The following is a 21,206-nucleotide window of genomic DNA, read 5'->3' as shown; positions in this document are numbered from 1 at the left end:
TGACGGCATCATCCACACTAAGTTGAGCCTGATATGCAAACTGTAAAGGGTCCAGGGCAGATGACACGAGGGGTCTCAGCTGGGCCAGGACGAGTCTCTCAAACACCTTCATCACGTGAGATGTCAGTGCAACCGGTCTGAAGTCATTGAGGCCAGATGGGACGGGCCTCTTTGGTACCGGTACTATACAGGAGGTCTTCCATAGCACCGGTATCTTCTCCAGCTTCAGACTCAGGTTGAAGATGAGGTGCAGGACTCCAGTCAGCTGAGCAGCACAAGTCTTCAGGACCCATGGGTTGACTTGGTCCGGTCCAGGAGACTTGTTCTGACGAACCTTTTCCAGCTGCTTCCTCACCTGGCCGGCTGTCAATGTCAGAGGGGACGTTTCCTCTGTGGGGGTGGGGGCAGGTAGGGGGGTAGAGGTGTTGAGCTGCAACAGGGGGGCAGATAGTGGGGCAGGGGTGTTGAGCTGGGACAAGGGGGCTGAAGGTGAGGGTTGTTGATTGTCCGTCTGAGTGCTCTGTGGGGAGGTGTGTGTAGACGGTCCAGGAAGTGTGAGTACAGGAGGGGAGGAGGAGGGGGCAACAGGAGGTGAGAGGCTAAATCTGTTGAAATGCAGATTGAGTCGTTCAGCCATGTCCTCTCCACCATCCTGTTGTTTGGCTTTGGTGTTGAAGCCAGTGATGGACTTTACACCCCTCCAAACCTCTCTGGTGTTGTTCTGCTGGAGCTTGGCCTCCAGCTTCCTCCCATAAGCGCTCCTACACTCCCTTAGTCTGACCTTGATCTGTCCCTGTATCTCTTTCAACTTGTCCCTATCACCAGACGCAAAAGCCCTCTTCTTCTGATTAAGAAGACCCTTCAGCTGACTGGTGATCCAGGGCTTGTTGTTCGGATAACAGCTGACAGTCTGAGTGGGCACAGCTACATCCTCACAGAAGTTGATGTAGTCCGTGATGCAGTCCGTTAAACTGTTGATGTCCTCCCCATGGTCCTGACAGAGCACATCCCAGTCTGTAGTGCCAAAGCAGTCCTGCAGCGCCTCAGTGGCCCCCTGGCTCCACTTCCTCACAGTTCTAGTGGAAACAGGAAGCCTCTTCACAACAGGGACATACTCCGGTGACATCCAGATAAGGTTATGATCCGATCGGCCGAGGGGGGGCAGGGCAGTGGAGCTGTATGCATCCTTGGAATTAGCATACAGCAGGTCCAAAGTTTTATTAGGCCCGAGCACCTTGGCAGTGCGAAGGCCTATTGTAATTGCAGCGTTTATTATTATTATTATTTTTATTCGGACACTTCGCGTGCTTTTTTGGAGGCCTGAACGTGCTCGAAAACTCACCAAATTTTGCGTACCCCCCCAAGGGAATACGAAAAATTTGATATTTTGAGGTGCTCCAGAATGTTTGGGCGAAACTGAATGAGAGCGCCACCTATTTTAGGTGCCCCGCCACTGCATGTCGTTAATCTTTATGAAAATTCATACACATGATCTACATGCTAGGGCGAACAAAAAATCCTCTTAATGTCATGGTGAAATGTCGACAGGAAGGCGGCCATTTAAGGTCAAAGTCAATATTTTGGCGTTTTAGCACCTCGCATTTTAACGAACTCGTCCTAGGGCTTTTATCCCACTGAGCCACAAATTGCTCAGGATGTTCAGGAGGCATGTGTGATTAAATGTTGTGTTATTTCTTCTAATAGGAGACTTAGTTTACGAGGGGCGGGGCCTCAAAGTTTGATGTCTCGCCATGAAAAATTAAACGGATATAACTCCCACACAAAGCAACATTTCTGCACCAAATTTGCTAGATATGATGGCAGTCCCCTCCTACAGAGTTCTATATGTCAATATTTATACATATGTATAGATATGTATAATGTCTATGGTGGCGACCATAGACACGTGTAGATATGTATGTCTATGGTGACGACCATAGACATATGTATAGATATGTATAATGTCTATGATGTGACCATAGACATATGTATAGATATGTATAATGTCTATCGGGGCGATGATAGACATATGTAAAGGTATGTATAATGTCTATGGTGGCGACCATAGACCTATGTATAGATATGTATAATGTCTATCGTGGCGACCACAGACATATGTAAAGGTATGTATAATGTCTATGGTGGCGACCAAAGACATATGTAGTGACATAGACATCATATATATGTAGGCGCCGCATTGTATCACGCCGCCGATACGAGCTGACGTCTCATTGCGCCGCCATCTTGGATGGGTCTCCCATGTGCCTCCAATGCATTTATTTGTAAGGTGTAGGCGCTCAATGAGGCATCTACGTATATATGATGTCTATAGTGGCGACACTTGGGGTTGAAGATGCCATCATATACCTGCTCCAGAGAGCACACTCTCATCTGGACCATTCAGGCAGCACTCTGAGGGTCATGTTCTTTGATTTCTCAAGTGCTTTTAATACCATTCAGCCTGCTTTGTTATGTGAGAAGCTCCATAAATTCCAGGTGGATACCTCCACAACCACCTGGATCTATGACTACCTCACAAACAGACCACAGTTTGTGAGACTGAAAAGTTGTGTGTCTGAGATGGAGGTCAGCAGCACTGGTGCACCACAAGGAACTGTACTCTGGCCATTCCTCTTCACACTGTACACCTCAGACTTCCAGTACAACTCTGAGTCCTGTCATCTGCAGAAATACTCTGATGACTCTGCAGTTGTGGGGTGTATCAGGGATGGACAAGAAGCAGAGTACAGAGAACTGGTCAGTCAGTTTGTTAAATGGTGCGGTGACAATCATCTCATATTAAATAGCAGCAAAACAAAAGAGATGATTGTTGACTTCAGGAGGAAGAAGAATAAACAAAGCACTGTTTCCATCCTGGGAGAGGAGGTGGAGGTGGTGGAGGAATACAAGTATCTTGGAGTTCAGCTGGACAACAAACTGGACTGGAAATGCAACACTGACTACATCTACAAGAAAGGTCAGAGCAGACTGTACTTCTTAAGGAAGCTGAGATGGTTTAACGTCTGCACCAAGATGTTGCATATCTTCTATAAGTCTGTTGTGAAGAGTGCAGTCAGCTTTGCAGCATCTGCTGGGATAGTAGCATCAGAACCAGAGACTTGAAGAGAATCAACAAACTGATCAAGAAAGCTGCTTCTGTGCTTGGAGTAACTCTGGAGCCGCTGGAGCTGATTGTCCAAAGAAGAATGCTGCACAAGCTGATGAAGATGATGGAGGATTCTCCACACCCTCTCCACAACACAGGGATGAAACAACAAAGTGTGTTCAGTGAGAGGCTTCTTCAGGTCCGATGTAAGGCTGAACGATACAGAAGATCATTCCTGCCAGCAGCCATCAGCCTCCAGAACAAGACCTATAGTCGAGTGCTATAATTTATTATTAAACCTACATAAAATGAAACTTCCTGGGTCTAATGTCTTGCTGTTCTGTATACAGCAAAATTTGGATTGTCTTCATTAAGTCTTACTCCAAGGTTTTTGGAAAGTTAGCAGCCATTGTGTACTAGGAAATGTCCCTCGGCAGTCTAAACCTATCGCAGCATAACTAAGGGATAGTTAGATAGCTAGTGATCCCTAACTATTGGACTTATCAACATATTTTAACTTAAAAGCACGTTGTTTTTTAATGTTTTACAGTAATCTGTATCATAACAATATATCTGCCCTTTGTAACAAACCAAACTGTGAGGAAAAACAGGTAAAAATCCGTGGAGTTCTTGTCGTGGTTGGACCTACACCTTAAAAAATAAATGCATTGGAGGCGCATGGGAGACCCATCCAAGATGGATGCGCGATGAGATGTCAGCTCGTATCGGCGGCGTGATACAATGCGGCGTCTGTAATTTTGTTCAGTGTAAAAAATAAAATAAAATAAAAAAATCAGAAACTACTTCCTGTTTTTGTCTCATTGTCCATTGGTTCCTTTTCTGATGACGTAATTTCTCAGCCAATCCCGTTGCTTTTCTCGCTCGCGTGTGATGTCGCGGGAACTGTCGGAGAAACCAAACACAGTAGCGTGACAGAGTTTTGTCTTGTGTGGATCAACAAGTGTTCCGCTGCGGGACCTGCCAAAGTCCACTCGCTTTGGTGAGTACTTTGTTCTCAGACGGATACACACAACGTAACCGTAGATGAACACAAAGTTAGTGGTTTTTCTGGTTACCTTTCGCTGCTAGCTGATAGATAATTGGAAAAGCTACTTAGTTTGTTGTTCACTGGACGCAGCGGAAGTACGGTTTTGCCTTCTTCAAATTAAAGCTGGATTTTTGCAGAATGTTTTAGTAGAGTAGCTAACGTAAAGGTTTGATAGCATGTAGTACTCCTGTAGACTCTACATGCTAATGTCATGCCAGCAGGGTTCAAACATTGATGAACTATAATTTACAACCTCTCAACCAGCGTTTATTTTAACAGTTACCGGAAATGACTGATGAAACGAAGGTTATTGACGCACGACGTCACGTTTTCCGCTTATGCTACTTTAAAACGCCACGCTGTTTTTCATCAACATAGAGAGGTTTATGCACATCTCTTCTTGTTTAGTGAGTTATCAGGTTTTTGTGAAGTTTTCGCCGCTAATAGTCTGATCAGAAGCTGTGTAAGAAACAAGAACCGGTCCATGTTTTACCATTTTCCACAGAGATGTGGGGAAAGTCCAGGGATGTATTGATTAAGAAGCTTTCCAGTGTTTTTAATCACCAACTGGAACTGGGAGAACTGGAAGCAGAAAAAGCAAACAAAAATGGGTTAATTATTATTATGCAGCTAATCAAATCAGGTCTTTGATTTGAATTGATAGAGCTGAGATATGAAGTTTATCTTCATCCAAAATTAAACCAAAAATGTAATAATATTAGCCCTGCAATGGACTGGCAGGGTGTCCAGGGTGTACCCTGCCTTTTGCCCAAAGATTGCTGGGATAGGCTCCAGCTTCCGGGCCGCCCTTCATCGGACTAAGCGGTTAGGATAAAGAATGAATGAATGTAATAATAATCCATTTTTTAAAAGGCAGATTATCTTTTATTTTGTGCATTGAACTGATTCATCAAAGAAGATTTGGGTTTTTCTGCCTTTTGGACATTTTGTTGTTGAAGTTGAGTGATGATAGTGCATTTATGACAAACAATGCATGCCATGGTTAGTTTTTATTGATTTCTTTCCAAGTCCTGTCGCTGTCCTTCGGCTGATGATGTGAACCCCACCGCGATGTCTCGCAGGCTGACTGAGGAAGAGCTGGATGCACAGTTTGAACAGTTTCTGAAAGAGGTGACTTTATGAACACAGGTTTTTTTGTGCATATCTGACGGTTTGATGAAAAAGATCTTACTGGATCAGTGTTTTTCCCTCTCAGCTGCTCTGACCTCTGAGTTCAGGTGTAATCAGTGTATGCAGGGGCTTTGCTAAGCACAGAGCTCTCCCCAGGCTGCCCATAAATCAGATAACTTTTTTTCTACACCTGCCATGTTTACAAAATGGAAAACATTTTTTGCAACACCCCCGGGTTGCTGTTCATCTCCAGCTCAGGTGCTCGAGGTTGAGGGTCCTTTTCAGTATCCCAGTATTACTGGGAGGAAGTGTCTGATGTTTCTCCAGGTATCTGTTGGAGCCATTTCTCAAGCATGGGGGACATCAGAAAAAAGGAACAACATCAGAATCTGTTAAAAAAAACAAACCAAAAAGTTCATTATGAAGTGCACTTCAACGACACCCCTCCCGTTGCTTGTGCCCTCACCGAAAACTGGAGAAAAACCAGAGACTCGGGGAAGACCTGGAGAAATCCTAGAAGGTGAAGGCAGCAGTGGTACCCGGAGTCATGGAAGCACTGGGGACCGTGTCCCCCGCACTGGAGGAAAGGCTCAAACAGACACCTGGAGAAACATCAGACATCTCCTTCCAGAAGAGATCAGTCCTAGGAACAGCTAAGATACTGCGTAGGACCCTCAAGCTCCCAGGACTCTGGTAGAGAACCCGAGCGGGAGATTTAACATGATCTCATTCATCCTGGTTTACACCTGTACCTGTGGCAGTCTGTTTCAGACGACTCTCTGGACCTGGGCGGCCCTGACAAGCAGCCTCAGGCTCAGAGCAGCCAGAAATCCAGCCAGAAGCCAACAGTGTCATGGTGGCAAGATGACGAGCACAGCAGTGAAGGAACTGGCGGTAAGAATCAGGAGGGGATGCTGGATACATAAGCGTGTTGACCCTCTCCAGGGGGTCAGTGTGTCGTTTCTGGGGCTGCACTCGTTTGTCATTCTGGTCTGAGTTTTTATGGCCGCATGAAACCTACGTTACTGTCGAGGGATTAAAGCTGTTTTTCAGATTTTCATATGAAACCAGGAAAACAAACAGCTGTCTGGAAAAAACATGGACAATATGAAAACAAGATTTTTTTCTGTGTTGTAGTACAAAGAAGTGGAAGTACTTTATCAAGATGTTTACATCTCAACAATCCTTGTAGTTAGTAAAAGTAAAAAAGTTACATTTCAGCAATATTAAGAAATATTGGAATGATCAGTATAAAATGAGATGATGTTGGAATGATCAGTATAAAATGAGATGATGTGAAAGCCGAGCTTTGGCAGTGGACATGGAAGGACCAGGTTCTTTGACTCTGGACCAGGACTGGATTCTGTTTGGTGGAAAGGACAGACCAGAAGGTTGTTGCAGCTCGGGAACGTCAGGACTGGCTGTAAACATGCTTCACTAGAACTGAATCTTTAACCAGTATGAAGTCAGTTTGAGCTCACATTTAACTGGTCTGTATCCACCTGTTTCCTAACTGGAAATCATCTGGTTTTTTTCTTTGCAGAATCTCCAAAACGCAGATTTATCAAAACCAGAACGTCCCAGTCTGACGTCAACAACGGTGAGATCAACTTGACTAAAGTTTATTTTAGGAAACTGATGAAGCTGTTTATATTTTCCATCTCAGACTCTGGTACAAAGATGCAACCAGTCAGCACCGGCTGTTTGATAGGAGCCAGAGTTCTGTTTCAGATCAGTAACACCTTAAAAGAACCATAGAAGAAGACCAGACACGCGTACTCATTGTGGAAGTAAATGAAAACATGTTAACTCTTTCCCCGCCAGACAACTGTGAATTAGTTGCTCGCTAGCGCCAGGCATTTTGATAATATCCAGCAGTCTTTGAAGGCCGACTGAAAATGTTTTTGAAGTATGTTAACACTGCATTTATCAAAAGAAAGAAGAGAGAATCTGACCTTTCAAATAATGAAGAAACTATTTTTCTATCTTTATTCAGAAGATCTCATCATCGGCGGGGAAGCGTTGTAACGTGAATGACGGAATATCTCGTCAATGGCGGAGAAAGAGTTAATGACTAGAGGAATTTTAGCTCCTGATGAACACCGTCCATTCTGCATTTTAAGATTCATCTTTACCAATACGTGCCAGTATCTGTCGCACACTGAAATTAAGTTTATAAAGTAATCTGGTCAGGATGCCTCCTGGACCTCCCTGGTGAGATGTTCCAGGCACGTCCCTCTGGGAGGAGACCCCGGGGAAGACCCAGGACACGCTGGAGGGATTATATCTCTCAGCTGGACTGGGAACGCCTCCAGACCTCAACCAGACTGCTGGAGAAACACAGGCTGGAGGGGGGAGGAGGTCTCAGTGTGGTCCAGTCAAAGTCCAGACCTCAATCTGAATGAGACACTGTGTGGGACCTTCAGAAAGCTGCAGAAACCAATTCTGCAGAGCTCAATGAACTGAAGCAACACTGGAAAGATTGAAGCCAAGTTCTTCCACAGCCGTTAGAGACTGATGGACTCGTCCATAACACCGTAACTACAACTTCCTGCTGCTGAAGGAGCTTCTAGAAGCTGCTGGATCTTATAGGCTACTATGAAATGACAGAATGTGGTACATCCTAGTGTGCTGACTTTGTGAAAGCTCATTCCACTGCAGTAAAGTGTAATAGGAAGTATAAAGGCCTGTTTATGCTTCCTTACATATGTATAAGGGGACGTACATTGAAACATTGTGGAGTGGAATCACCGTCATACTTCAGTGCAGGGGTCTTCCAGCGCCGCTGTCCTGGCCTTGCCGATGTATTCCTGCTTCATCACACCTGACTCAAATTGAATATATCCAACAGCGTGTGAACTTCTGTAGAATGACTCATTAATTTGAATCTGGTGTGGGGTACGTGGAAAACCAGCAGTTTTGTGGCCCTCGAGCTGGAGACCCCTGCTTCAATGCGTCTTACTGTAATAGTTGTTAGTTCAGTTTCTGTACTAGTGGGCAGTGTTGCGTTCTAGTGTTCACTTCTGTGTTTTCACACCGGTTGGTAGCGGTAATGTGCTGCTGAAAAGTTGTTCACAACAAAACACCAGAAAGGTAACGGTGTGATAAACAATGACCAGACTATGAGGTTAAAGTTTTATCTGTACGTTCTCTCTTCCTGCCGTGTGAAGTTGCCAGCAGGGATCTCCTCCACAAACCCGTCCCCAAGCCTCGCGGCAGTGCTCCGGATAAACCCGTTCAGTCTGACACGACCCTCAAAGCCACAGCTTTGGACGCTTCCCAGACCACGGGGAAATGCAGAGCTACTTCTGATGACTCAGATAGTCGGAGCAGTCCCACATCTCATCAGTCTCTTGAAACTCCACCAGCAAGCACAGAAGGACATTCCCAGAGAGACAGTGATGATGGTAACCTCAACAACCCCTCAGACCCCTATAGTCCTTCAGCCGTGTTGTAGTCTCCTCTATCCTGTGTGTGTTCATGTTGCTTTTGTGCTCTTTGCCTCATTAAACCTTAAAAGTTCGCTAGATCATTTCTATCACTATCAGCGTCTCAGGACCAGCAGTGTGTAACTGTGATGATTTTTGACCCTCCAGCTGGTCTGTGGAGGTCCAGACACAACATGTAGTGTTTATTCAGAGACTCTAGATGGTAAATCCACCATTATTTATCACATCTTCATCACCATCACTACCATGATGCTAAGAGACCTCTGTTTTCACCTGGACATGATGATGAAGACACTTCCTGTCAGACTTTCCACCAATCAGAGAGCTTCAACTGACGGTAACGTCCAATCAGGAGCAGCCAAAGATCAACAAGTGATGAGAAAAGCAGGAAAATAATGATCCTCTATGGCTGGAATAAAGCCAAGAAGACGTTTGGGATGCAGCTGAGGTGGAGGTGCTGCAGTGAGGACAGCAGGTAGATAGTAGCAGGAAGACGTGTGGAAACATGGAAAGTGTGTGTGTGTGTGTGTGTGTGTGTGTGTGTGTGTGTGTGTGTGTGTGGGTGGTTGCTCTTTATGCTGCTTTATCTGTTCATACATTCATTTTACATCATTTCAGCCTCAGAATGTGGAAACATCACGTCTGCATGAAAACATTCCGTCTCCATGGAAACATCACATCTCCATGGAAACATTACGTCTGCATGCTGACTGGGAGGAAAATGGTTCTCCTTTAAAGGCATTTTTAAATCAAGTTGAAAAGAAAACAAAAACATTTCTACTGTTAGACTAATGGCGGTTCTGTGTCTGGTGTTTACAGATGAATGTTTTAGACTTACACTGACGTCTATATGGGATATTGATTGTTTAAAAGTGCTGATAATGTACACCAAAGTTTAAAATGAGCTGTACAGGTACTGGTGTATATGAACTCTAACAATCCACCCACAGCCTGTAAACTTCTAAATTCACACATGGAAGACACACTGGGTGGCACCCGGTAAACCCAGTACTTTAAACTTACCGGTATGCGTGAACATAAACTCAAACTATCTTTATTCATTTTCTGATCCAACTGTAGCAGAATTGGTGTTTGGGTCAGTCTTTGTTCCAGATACCTGTAATACTTAGTCTGGACTGTCAGGAAGGAAAGCAGCTCCTCTAGATGATCCCAGATGTCTCTTGGTTCATACGGTGGCAGCAGAACAGATGCTTGTTCTTACGGATCTTTGTGAGCCGCATCTGGATCAGTTGCAGTTGTGTTAGGGAACTTTTAGACAGACCTGTAGCAGCTCCATCGGAGTAGTGAAGACTACTAACAACATGATGAAGATGATGTGTCCGCTTGTTGTTCTTCACATGGTGAAAAGGTGTACATGTAGATCTGCAGCTGTCTGCTGGTACAAAGTAGTTCCTGTCTGTCCTCCAGGGCTGCTGTCCTGCAGATTTTCCATGTATCCCTGCTCCAACACACCTGACTCAAACTAATCAGTCACTGTGCAGAACTTCATTTAATGGATGCCAGGTGTGTTGGAGCAGGGATACATGGACAGCGGACCGACTCTGGACACCCCTGCTTCAGTAGAACTCGAGCCAGTTCAGAGCCGTGGAAATGGGAGAATTCCCAGCTTTATTTGACCTCCGTTGTGGCCTGAAATCCACGCTGCAGCTAACTGATGTCTTCTTGCTGCGCTTGCTTGTTCTGCTTCTGCTGTCAGGATCAGGGAAGTCCTTCCGGAAGTCTCTGAGCACATCTCAGCCTATCCAGGAAGAGGATGAGGATCCCGGAGGGGCTGCTTTAAGGGATGATGGACAGGAAGGTGTTCTTCTCAGCAGAACCGGCACAGAGACACAAGGTGAGAGTGATGAGATCAGAACAGGTTGTCTGGTGGTGTTAGCTTCTCTTTCTTTACATTTTAGATCCATAAAAGGTGTTGGAGAGCTGGTTTCACTGGTTTTCACTGGTTCCTCAGAAACACATTTAAACATCTGATGACTCAAAGTATCCTGAAAATAAAGATAAAGCTATGAAGTGGATTTCTTGTTCTCTGTAACAGACTGAAGGAATCCAGGACCGCTTCGGTCACGTTTCACCAGATAAATAATCACCAGATCTGCGCTTTTGTTGGGAAAACTCCTGACACGGTCTCTGAATCACTGATGAAGCAGACGGGCCGAGTCAGCCCAGTTTCCTCTTCAGAATGGCTCATTTCTGCCGTCTCTGACTCCAGATGTGAACATGAGCAGTGTGGGCTTGGACACTCTGGAGGAGGAGGAGGAAAAGGCGCGGTTCTTCGCCCAGCTGGAGGCAGGAGCTTCTGCAACTATAGATTACTCCAAGCTGAACAGAGAGCTGGACAGTCCCAGCATGGACGCTGAGCTCAGGTATGTCAGGTATGTCAGGTATGTCAGGTATGTCAGGTATGTCAGGTATGTCAGGTATGCCCCCTGCAGCGGGTCAGCAGCATCAGGCTGTAACTAACACTAAAAGCTGTGATGCATGACTTTTCACTGTGATTAGTTTTCTAATCATTAATCATGTCTGGGTGGCGCTGACGTCGGGACTGGAACCGGTGGGTTCTGTCACATGAGGCAGAACTGGTACGTCACTGGAGCATCAAACTGGAGTGTTTAGGGCACTGGTTCTTCTGGTTCTACTGGTTCTGCTGGTTCTTCTGGTTCTACTGGTTCTGCTGGTTCTTCTGGTTCTACTGGTTCCGCTGGTTCTGCTGGTTCCACTGGTTCTTCGGGTTCTTCTGGTTCTGCTGGTTCCGCTGGTTCTTCTGGTTCTACTGGTTCTGCTGGTTCTTCTGGTTCTACTGGTTCCGCTGGTTCTGCTGGTTCCACTGGTTCTGCTGGTTCCTCTGGTTCCGCTGGTTCCTCTGGTTCTGCTGGTTCCGCTGGTTCTGCTGGTTCTGGTTCCGCTGGTTCTTCTGGTTCCGCTGGTTCTGCGGGTTCTTCTGGTTCCGCTGGTTCTGCTGGTTCCTCTGGTTCTGCTGGTTCCGCTGGTTCTGCTGGTTCTGGTTCCGCTGGTTCTTCCGCTGGTTCTTCTGGTTCTGCTGGTTCCACTGGTTCTTCGGGTTCTTCTGGTTCTGCTGGTTCCTCTGGTTCCGCTGGTTCCTCTGGTTCTGCTGGTTCCGCTGGTTCTGCTGGTTCTGGTTCCGCTGGTTCTTCTGGTTCCGCTGGTTCTGCGGGTTCTTCTGGTTCCGCTGGTTCTGCTGGTTCCTCTGGTTCTGCTGGTTCTGCTGGTTCTGGTTCCGCTGGTTCTTCTGGTTCCACTGGTTCTGCGGGTTCTTCTGGTTCTGCTGGTTCTGCTGGCATTTACAGGTCTGGAAGTGTGAAACCAGTTTTCATGACGTTTTCCTGAAAATGTAGTCCATAACGCTTTGAGTTGTGTTGCTGACAGACACACAGCCAGACAAACCAACATCACCTCCACCTTGCTGGAGGTCATCACCATAGTTACTGGCGCTTTTTAAGCTCTTCTCTACCTCAGGACGATGAAGATGTTTCACTGGATCACCGGCGACCCGCTGGTAACCAAGAGGTTAAAGCATTACCTCATTACTCCCGCCATGCTGACAATCTCAACTTGGCTTTGTTGTTGTTGGACCTTCGTCACCGTGGCGACAGAGTCCACCAAACAGCTCGTCGTCCCAAACATTTAGAGCAGGTGTGTCCAGCTCCGGTCCTCCAGGTCCACCGTCCGGCAGGTCTTCCATGTATCCCTGCTCCAACACGCCTGACTAAAACCAATCAGTCATTGTGCAGAACTTCATTGGCTGTTGGATCCATTTAATGGAAGCAGGTGTGTTGGAGCAGGGATACGTGGAAAACCTGCAGGACCGACTTTGGGCACCGCCACCATAGAGAATTCTGCAGGATGACTCGTCTGATTCATAGATCGGCTTTCTTTCCGTGCGCCTGTCTGCCGTTATGGTTCAGACATGATGATTGATGGAAAGGGACGATGTGGACGGATCTCTAAGGAGCATTAATGTTTGTATAGTTAGATAACTAATGGTGTCTAATAATGTGATAATTATGAAATAAAGTGTCTAGCAGGGTGTCTGGACTCTCCCTTCGTACCTCGCATCAACACAAGCGGCCAAATCAACGCCATGATACGTACGCAGATGCGTTGCCTATAGCAACGAGAGACAGGCTGAGAACACCAGGTCACATCTGGTTTTCCTCAGTCATCACATCGACGCGCACAACTCAGACGTCCCGGCAGCTGGAGGACGGATGAGGGTCAGACGAGCTTCTCTACGAGTCCCCAGTCAGGACCGGGTCTGAAGACCTGGTCCCACTGACCGAGTCCCCAGTCAGGACCGGGTCTGAAGACCTGGTCCCACTGACCGAGTCCCCAGTCAGGACCGGGTCTGAAGACCTGGTCCCACTGACCCGGGTCGGACCGGGTCTGAAGACCTGGTCCCACTGACCGAGTCCCCAGTCAGGACCGGCTCTGAAGACCTGGTCCCACTGACCCGGGTCGGACCGGGTCTGAAGACCTGGTCCTGGTGTGAGCCTGCTTATGTGGAGACGTAGGAGTCTTGTGTGATGTGCTGCTTCTTGACATCACTCTGGTTCGGTGAGAAAGTTTTTCCAGCTGAAGCTCAGGGATCGAACGCATCCCGTTGTGTTTCCAGGCGAACAGCGCCAGCAGCTCCACCGCAGGAGGATGGAGGCAGACGGGGAGTCTCCGAGGCTGCTGGGGCGTCTCCAGGTAAGAGGAGCAGACTGGGAACACCTCGCCACACAAGCTGCTGCTGTGAACCAGATTCTCTTCTCTCTCAGACTCGCCTCACTACAGCGAAGATTTTGAGGAAGAGGAGAACATGAATGAGGTTTGTAATAAAAGCGAAGCGTTTCGGGTTTCCGAGACATGTGGCGGGAAGAAGCTGTAGTCTTTTAACAGGTTGAAATATAAAGCAATTAATTCAACTAAAGAGCTGCTGATGTCGTGTAAGGACATATGATGTCAGCTGTTTTTCCTTCTTTTAGACACTTTGAGCCTGGTAACTTTATTTTAATCCACCTCACACTGAGTCAGTTAAACGATGTAATGACTGAGAATCACAGCAGCACAACCTTTTTCCTGCACAGCCGGCGTAAAACCGGGAGGCTTTCATGCACCTGCACGTGAAATCTGCACGCTAAACTTCTCATGCGACACAGCAAAATATCCGGTTCAGAGAATCAGAAGGCATCTCTGTTCATGACACAGACAAGTTTTTATTTGTGTATCTAATTTATCTTCTCTGTTTTTCAGAAACCTAAAACGTCTCCTATTCTAGCAGGAGGTAAGAAACCGTCCTGGAAGGACTGAACACCTTCGGGGATGACACGGTTGGACACACAGCGATCTGCAACCAAACTGTTTTATTTAGAAACCAGAAAAGCACTCAGAGCTCCACCAAGGCCTTAAAAAGTTCCTGGTTCCGAACAGTGATCCGGATCACCACCAGAATTAAACCAGTACTTCCTGTTCACATATCCAACAACTCCTGATAATTTCATGACAATCCGTCCAGAAGTTTGTGAGTTATGTTGAACACAGACAGATAAACGTCGGTAAAAACATTTCCTCCGAGGCGGAGGTACCCGGATGATTAAAAGGTGGACCAGCTCGAGTGTCGCGCACATTAATCTGCACAACACAGTAACTGCAGCTGCAACACACCAGACCGAGCTTCCGGAAATGTCTCTGACCTTTAATCCTGCTAGAATAAAAAGCCGTGAGCAGGAGGGATGTGCTGGATGCCCCCTGATCTGAAACTTGTGGAAAGCCAGAAGTCTGTTAGAGAAAAGGAGGTTAATGCGACACATCTTCATGCTGAGAAAGTTTTATTCTGAGGCCTGAAGCTGACCACAGCAAAGCAGCAGCATCCTTTACTGAAAATAAACTTCTTTTATCAGATTATTTCAGATCAAACTAATGAAACTGGTGTGGACGCCACAGTCTGTCTTTTCTTCTGGCACTTTTCTACATTTTTCTTGTTTTAATGCATTTGCTGATCATTTTGGCTGCGCTACAACTTGTAGCAGAATATTTTGCAGCATCTCTTCTTTTTAGTCCTTTTTTAAGTCTACTTTTACTCTCGAGTGTTTTTATACCCTGTTGATGCGTTTTGCACCACTAGTTACCAAAAACCTCCAACAAAAATCACCAAACTTCAATATTATAGTTTTTTTTATCAAACACTTGAACAACTTCAGACCTGCTTAAAAACTACCCACGTGTGTGTGTGTGTGTGTGTGTGTGTGTGTGTGTGTGTGTGTGTGTGTGTGTGTGTGTGTGTGTGAAATATAATAAACATCTAATTAACATTGTATTAGAGGTTATTTCAGAAACAAATCCCTGTTAGCGCCCCCTGGTGGTCCCATGACACCTCGCTATAGATGAAAAATAGCAGAACTTCCTGCATCTTCCTTCAGTGAGAAACCAGTAAATCTGGTGGAATCCAGTAAAATATCACATATAACAAGTTTCCTTCAAAATGAAACGCTGGTGTTAAATATTAAATGGTTTTAAACTTCAATGACTGAGATTAAAAGATAAATTTTCAGTAGAAGTCAATGAAACATTTTTGGCCATGAAGATCACCAGAGGAAGTATCTGAAACAACATAACAATATTAACAGTATGAAGTCACTGTTGTTGCTAATCTTGGACAAATCCATGGAGTGGATCTCTGCCTGAGACCCATCCCTTTGATATTTAGTGCTTATGGAAAAGGTTTTGTGTGTGTTTCTATACGAGGTAGAAAAACACTGAGCGCACAAACCTCCGCCAAGCAAATCATTTCCACCCATATAGTAAAAAATTCTTTTGAAAATGCCTCAATCCACAATTCCTTCTGGATCACTCCCAAACATTGATGGAGTCCAACTTAGACCCAGACCCATTGGTAGAAAAGAAACCTCCCAGTAGTCTTTACATAAAGTTGCTGCTAAAAGACAGATAAACGTGGGCAACAGCATCACCTCCAAGGTAATGATTACTCATTCAAACCTAAATGGGTCTAAAATCCTAAAAGTGCTGAAAGTTTGGTAGTTTTGAGCTGGTCTGAGGTCATTTAAATTATTTACAATAATGAACACGGGCCACCGTGAACACAGACCACCAGGAACACGGACTCCAATGAACACGGACCACCAGGAACACGGACTCCAATGAACACGGACCACCAGGAACACGGACTCCAATGAACACGGACCACCGGGAACACGGACTCCAATGAACACGGACCACCAGGAACACGGACTCCAATGAACACGGACCACCAGGAACACGGACTCCAATGAACACGGACCACCAGGAACACGGACTCCAATGAACACGGACCACCGGGAACACGGACCACCGGGAACACGGACCACCAGGAACACGGACCACCAGGAACACGGACTCCAATGAACACGGACCACCAGGAACACGGACTCCAATGAACACGGACCACCAGGAACACGGACTCCAATGAACACGGACCACCAGGAACACGGACTCCAATGAACACGGACCACCGGGAACACGGACCACCAGGAACACGGACCACCAGGAACACGGACTCCAATGAACACGGACCACCAGGAACACGGACTCCAATGAACACAGACCACCGGGAACACGGACCACCAGGAACACGGACTCCAATGAACACGGACCACCAGGAACACGGACTCCAATGAACACGGACCACCGGGAACACGGACCACCAGGAACACGGACCACCAGGAACACGGACTCCAATGAACACGGACCACCAGGAACACGGACTCCAATGAACACAGACCACCGGGAACACGGACCACCAGGAACACGGACTCCAATGAACACGGACCACCAGGAACACGGACTCCAATGAACACGGACCACCGGGAACACGGACCACCAGGAACACGGACCACCGGGAACACGGACTCCAATGAACACGGACCACCGGGAACACGGACTCCAATGAACACAGACCACCAGGAACACGGACTCCAATGAACACGGACCACCGGGAACACGGACTCCAATGAACACAGACCACCAGGAACACGGACTCCAATGAACACGGACCACCAGGAACACGGACTCCAATGAACACAGACCACCGGGAACACGGACTCCAATGAACACGGACCACCAGGAACACGGACTCCAATGAACACGGACCACCGGGAACACGGACCACCAGGAACACGGACTCCAATGAACATGGACTCCAATGAACACGGATCACCGTAAACATGGACCCCTCTGAACTGAGCAGGTTGGAAAGTTACTCCATCTGTGTTCAGAGACCAGAGGACTGTAGAATGCTGTGAAATTTGGAGGAGGTTTGGTTCTGGTCTGAAGTGGTTTTGCTGGTTCTGGTCTGAAGTGGTTCTGCTGGTTCTGGTCTGAAGTGGTTTTGCTGGTTCTGGTCTGAAGTGGTTCTGCTGGTTCTGGTTCAGATGTTGTAAGTCTTCAGAATACGATGAGATCTGAAGACTACAGAGACATTCTGGAGCCACAGGTGCTAACATCTGAGGGTTTGGTCTCACGGGTCCTCAACGGGATCTTGACCCAAAACACAGCAGAAACCAGCCAAGAGCGGATCACAACCACACTCTGGACTGGGATCTAAATGGATCTGAAGGAGATGAAACCTGCATTCTGGAGATAAAAAAAAACAAACTTTATAACTGAGGCAGCTGGAGCGGAAATACCTGGACAGATACCTGAAGTTCTCTCCAGACCTGTTTCATTAGTTGGTTTTTTAAAACGATTAAACGTCTGATATTCATGATTTTATTTTCAGAATCGTTGTATTTTCTGATTCGTCTGTTTTCAGTCACTTGGTTCAGACAATTAACGCTGGAAATGAAAGATGTGAATGTCGTCCTGAAAGTCTCACTGGTTGCGTTTCTTTCTCCGTGTTAAAACCTGAAACGTTCAGACATTCCTGTGAGAACAAATGTTTTCGTCTGAGGAGTGCAGTCACTGAACCTGACTTCTGCTGGCAGTGTCTCTGTATGATTCCTTGGATGAGACGGGTGGAGAGGACAGGAGGGACGTGGCTGGCTCACCGGACAGAGGTAATGGACATGACACGGGTGGAGAGGACAGGAGGGACGTGGCTGGCTCACCGGACAGAGGTAATGGACATGACACGGGTGGAGAGGACAGGAGGGACGTGGCTGGCTCACCGGACAGAGGTAATGGACATGACAGACACGCTGGAAAGTGTAAAATGTTATGAACAGAACAAGTTGTTGATGTTTTTTCAGCGGAGAATAAATAATGTGTTTTAAATGAAACTGATCAGGTAACTGGGAGATGATGGGTTTAAACATGCCTCTCTGGTGAATCCTTGGTGACGTGTGTCTGTCCAGGCCAGCCGCATGGACAGAGCGGAGGCTCGGACATGGACGCTCTACACGAGGCTTACAGGCAGATTCACGCTGGAAAGGATTCAGATGATAATTATTTCTCTGTGGAAGGCAGGATCACAAAACCTTCCTCTCCTCCTCCTCATCCTCTGCAGTCTGTCCAGCCTGCTTCCACCACAGAGTCCGGTCAGACGTGATGCTGCTGCCATGCATGATGTGCTTATGAAAACCCAGGATATGTGTGTGAAACGTGTGTTTGCATTTAGACCTGCCTACAGCGGAGGAGCTGCTGAGGCCCATCCGGCCAGACGACCCCCTCGTCAGAGGCTTCACCCTCCAGCCTGTCAGGTGCAGAAACATGAGGTCAAAACACAGCTAGAGGTTACAGGTTCAGGATTATGAAACGTTCAGCTAAAGGCATACACATCAGGAATGGATGGATTATAACCAGAAAGAAAAAGTCAGTTCTCATGTAAATAAAACCAGTGATGTTCCATACCTCAGCAACTGGCATTTCATTCCCAGTAAAACAACCAATCAAGTCCTAGCATTTGTAGATGAAACACAAAGAGCCTGAAACATTTTCATCAAATGTCTTTTCTTCCTGTGGAAGCTCTTCCTTTAACTGCAGATCAGATCCTAGTGGTGAGGAGCTCAAGCAGGCAGAGACTTCCCAGTCTCTGGAGAGGACTTTTTCAGTGAAGTCTCGTACAGAGTCGGATCAGAAGCAGACCGGAAAGGCGGCTGTGGGGATGAAGGGAGCCTGGGGAGTAACCAGCCATCCGTCCACCTCTCCTGACACCCCCGACCGTGCCCGGACCGGGAGCATCAGGGAGGAGGTGGCCAGACTGATGCGGGATCATGACAACTGTCCCGCTCAGACATCACCGAAGGCCACCAGAGCTAGAAAACAACCGGTGAGGAAACGTTTTCATTCTCTGCCTGAGATTTAAGACACAACACTGAAAAGTTCACACCTTCCAGGGTTCCCGCGGCTCCTCTGCTGTTCCTCCCTCTGTGGCTCCTGTGAGGGGGAGGCCGGCTCTGAATTCCAGGTCATCAGGACCATCAGCGAGAGCTCAATCCTCTCTTAACCGTTCCCCTCTCCATCCACCTAAAGTCCAAACCACAAAGAGCCAAAGAAACGATGACTTCATCTCTGCAGGTTGTTCGGCTTTCACACAGTCACGACGCCACCGTTACCATGTCATGTGACATCAGTGAGTCTGTCTTCTGTTTTTGGTCAGCAGAGTCTGGTCTGAAGGTGAGCAGCGAGCTGGTGGCGTCTGTTCAGTCCTTAGTGGAGGTCCTGCAGCAGCAGATGCAAGCCAGCAGTCGTACAGATGCTGCAGAGACGGTCAGAAGTCCTCATGAGGCCAGACCCATGCAGCATCCTCCACAAATCAGGGTAGGACCAGCCTTCACCTGGCAACCGACGTAAACCTATTAACTACCTGGTAACTATGTTAAACACAACGGTAACACCAGGCAACTTGTCTACACCTAGACTTCAAACCCTCCTGTTTCAGGACTTTCTTCTCATTACAACCTCTGTACATGCAAATACACGGCTGTTCATTGTTTCTACTGTGTGTTGATATCTTTCATTGGTTCTTTAAGTGTTGTTATTATAAAGTGTCTGTGAGGGTGCTTAAAAATAAAACTCATGATGAAACCGCTGCAGCTTGAGGTCAACAGCTACATTTGTGATGCAAAATTCAGTTCAGTTTAGTTTGTTAAACTGAACCTTCTGGTATCTGGAACCAACAAACAGCCTCCATACGGGTCTGCTGCAGGTCACTGATGTGCATGTGCAGCGTCTTTCTTCAGCTTGTATCAGGTTTCATCTGGTTTTATCTGGTTTCATCTGGTTTGATCAAGTTTCATCAGGTTGTATCTGGTTTAATCTGGTTTCATCTGGTTGTATCTGGTTGTATTTGGTTTCATCTGGTTTCATCTGGTTTGATCAAGTTTCATCTGGTTGTATCTGGTTTCATCTGGTTTGATCAAGTTTCATCTGGTTGTATCTGGTTTCATCTGGTTTGATGAAGTTTCATCTGGTTGTATCTGGTTTCATCTGGTTGTATCTGGTTTCGTCTGGTTGTATCTGGTTGTATCTGGTTTCATCTGGTTGTATCTGGTTGTATCTGGTTTCATCAGGTTGTATCTGGTTTCATCAGGTTGTATCTGGTTTCATCTGGTTGTATCTGGTTTCATCTGGTTTCATCAGGTTGTATCTGGTTTCATCTGGTTGTATCTGGTTTCATCTGGTTGTATCTGGTTTCATCAGGTTGTATCTGGTTTCATCTGGTTGTATCTGGTTTCATCTGGTTTTATCTGGTTTCATCTGGTTGTATCTGGTTGTATCTGGTTTCATCTGGTTGTATCTGGTTTCATCTGGTTGTATCTGGTTTCATCTGGTTGTATCTGGTTTCATCGGGTTGTATCTAGTTTCATCTGGTTTCATCTGGTTGTATCTGGTTTCATCTGGTTGTATCTGGTTTCATCAGGTTGTATCTGGTTTCATCAGGTTGTATCTGGTTTCATCAGGTTGTATCTGGTTTCATCAGGTTGTATCTGGTTTCATCAGGTTGTATCTGGTTTCATCTGGTTGTATCTGGTTTCATCTGGTTTCATCTGGTTTCATCAGGTTGTATCTGGTTTCATCAGGTTGTATCTGGTTTCATCTGGTTGTATCTGGTTTCATCTGGTTGTATCTGGTTGTATCTGGTTTCATCAGGTTGTATCTGGTTTCATCAGGTTGTATCTGGTTTCATCTGGTTGTATCTGGTTTCATCAGGTTGTATCTGGTTGTATCTGGTTGTATCTGATTTCATCTGGTTGTATCTAGTTTAATCTGGTTTCATCAGGTTGTATCTGGTTTCATCAGGTTGTATCTGGTTTCATCTGGTTGTATCTGGTTTTATCAGGTTGTATCTGGTTTCATCTGGTTTCATCAGGTTGTATCTGGTTTCATCAGGTTGTATCTGGTTTCATCTGGTTGTATCTGGTTTCATCAGGTTGTATCTGGTTTCATCTGGTTGTATCTGGTTTCATCTGGTTTCATCAGGTTGTATCTGGTTTCATCTGGTTGTATCTGGTTTCAT

General features: G+C 46.3%; 1 protein-coding gene across 3 annotated transcripts in view; it reads left to right on the top strand.

Moving 5' to 3' along the window:
- The first annotated feature begins 4,001 nt into the window (after positions 1-4,001).
- Positions 4,002-21,206, top strand: part of cep162 (centrosomal protein 162) — a 34,435-nt gene continuing 17,230 nt past the window's right edge. The window contains exons 1-15 of one of the 3 annotated variants that reach the window (XM_079240301.1): positions 4,002-4,106; positions 5,184-5,285; positions 6,047-6,179; positions 6,829-6,885; positions 10,452-10,589; positions 10,965-11,118; positions 13,386-13,462; positions 13,534-13,583; positions 14,009-14,039; positions 17,734-17,925; positions 18,103-18,285; positions 18,366-18,447; positions 18,713-19,016; positions 19,084-19,264; positions 19,347-19,507. In XM_079240301.1, the coding sequence (XP_079096427.1) occupies positions 5,226-5,285; positions 6,047-6,179; positions 6,829-6,885; positions 10,452-10,589; positions 10,965-11,118; positions 13,386-13,462; positions 13,534-13,583; positions 14,009-14,039; positions 17,734-17,925; positions 18,103-18,285; positions 18,366-18,447; positions 18,713-19,016; positions 19,084-19,264; positions 19,347-19,507 (1,803 nt within the window). In that variant the 5' untranslated portion in view covers positions 4,002-4,106; positions 5,184-5,225. Of the gene's footprint in view, positions 4,107-5,183; positions 5,286-6,046; positions 6,180-6,828; positions 6,886-10,451; positions 10,590-10,964; positions 11,128-13,385; positions 13,463-13,533; positions 13,584-14,008; positions 14,040-17,733; positions 17,926-18,102; positions 18,286-18,365; positions 18,448-18,712; positions 19,017-19,083; positions 19,265-19,346; positions 19,508-21,206 lie in introns of all 3 variants that reach the window. The other 2 variants (XM_079240300.1, XM_079240299.1) reach the window with 2 other exon arrangements.

This window comes from Telmatherina bonti, assembly GCF_933228915.1.
Source record: "Telmatherina bonti genome assembly, chromosome: 5".
Taxonomy (NCBI): Eukaryota; Metazoa; Chordata; class Actinopteri; order Atheriniformes; family Telmatherinidae; genus Telmatherina; species Telmatherina bonti.
This window is presented reverse-complemented; position numbering and strand designations above follow the sequence as displayed.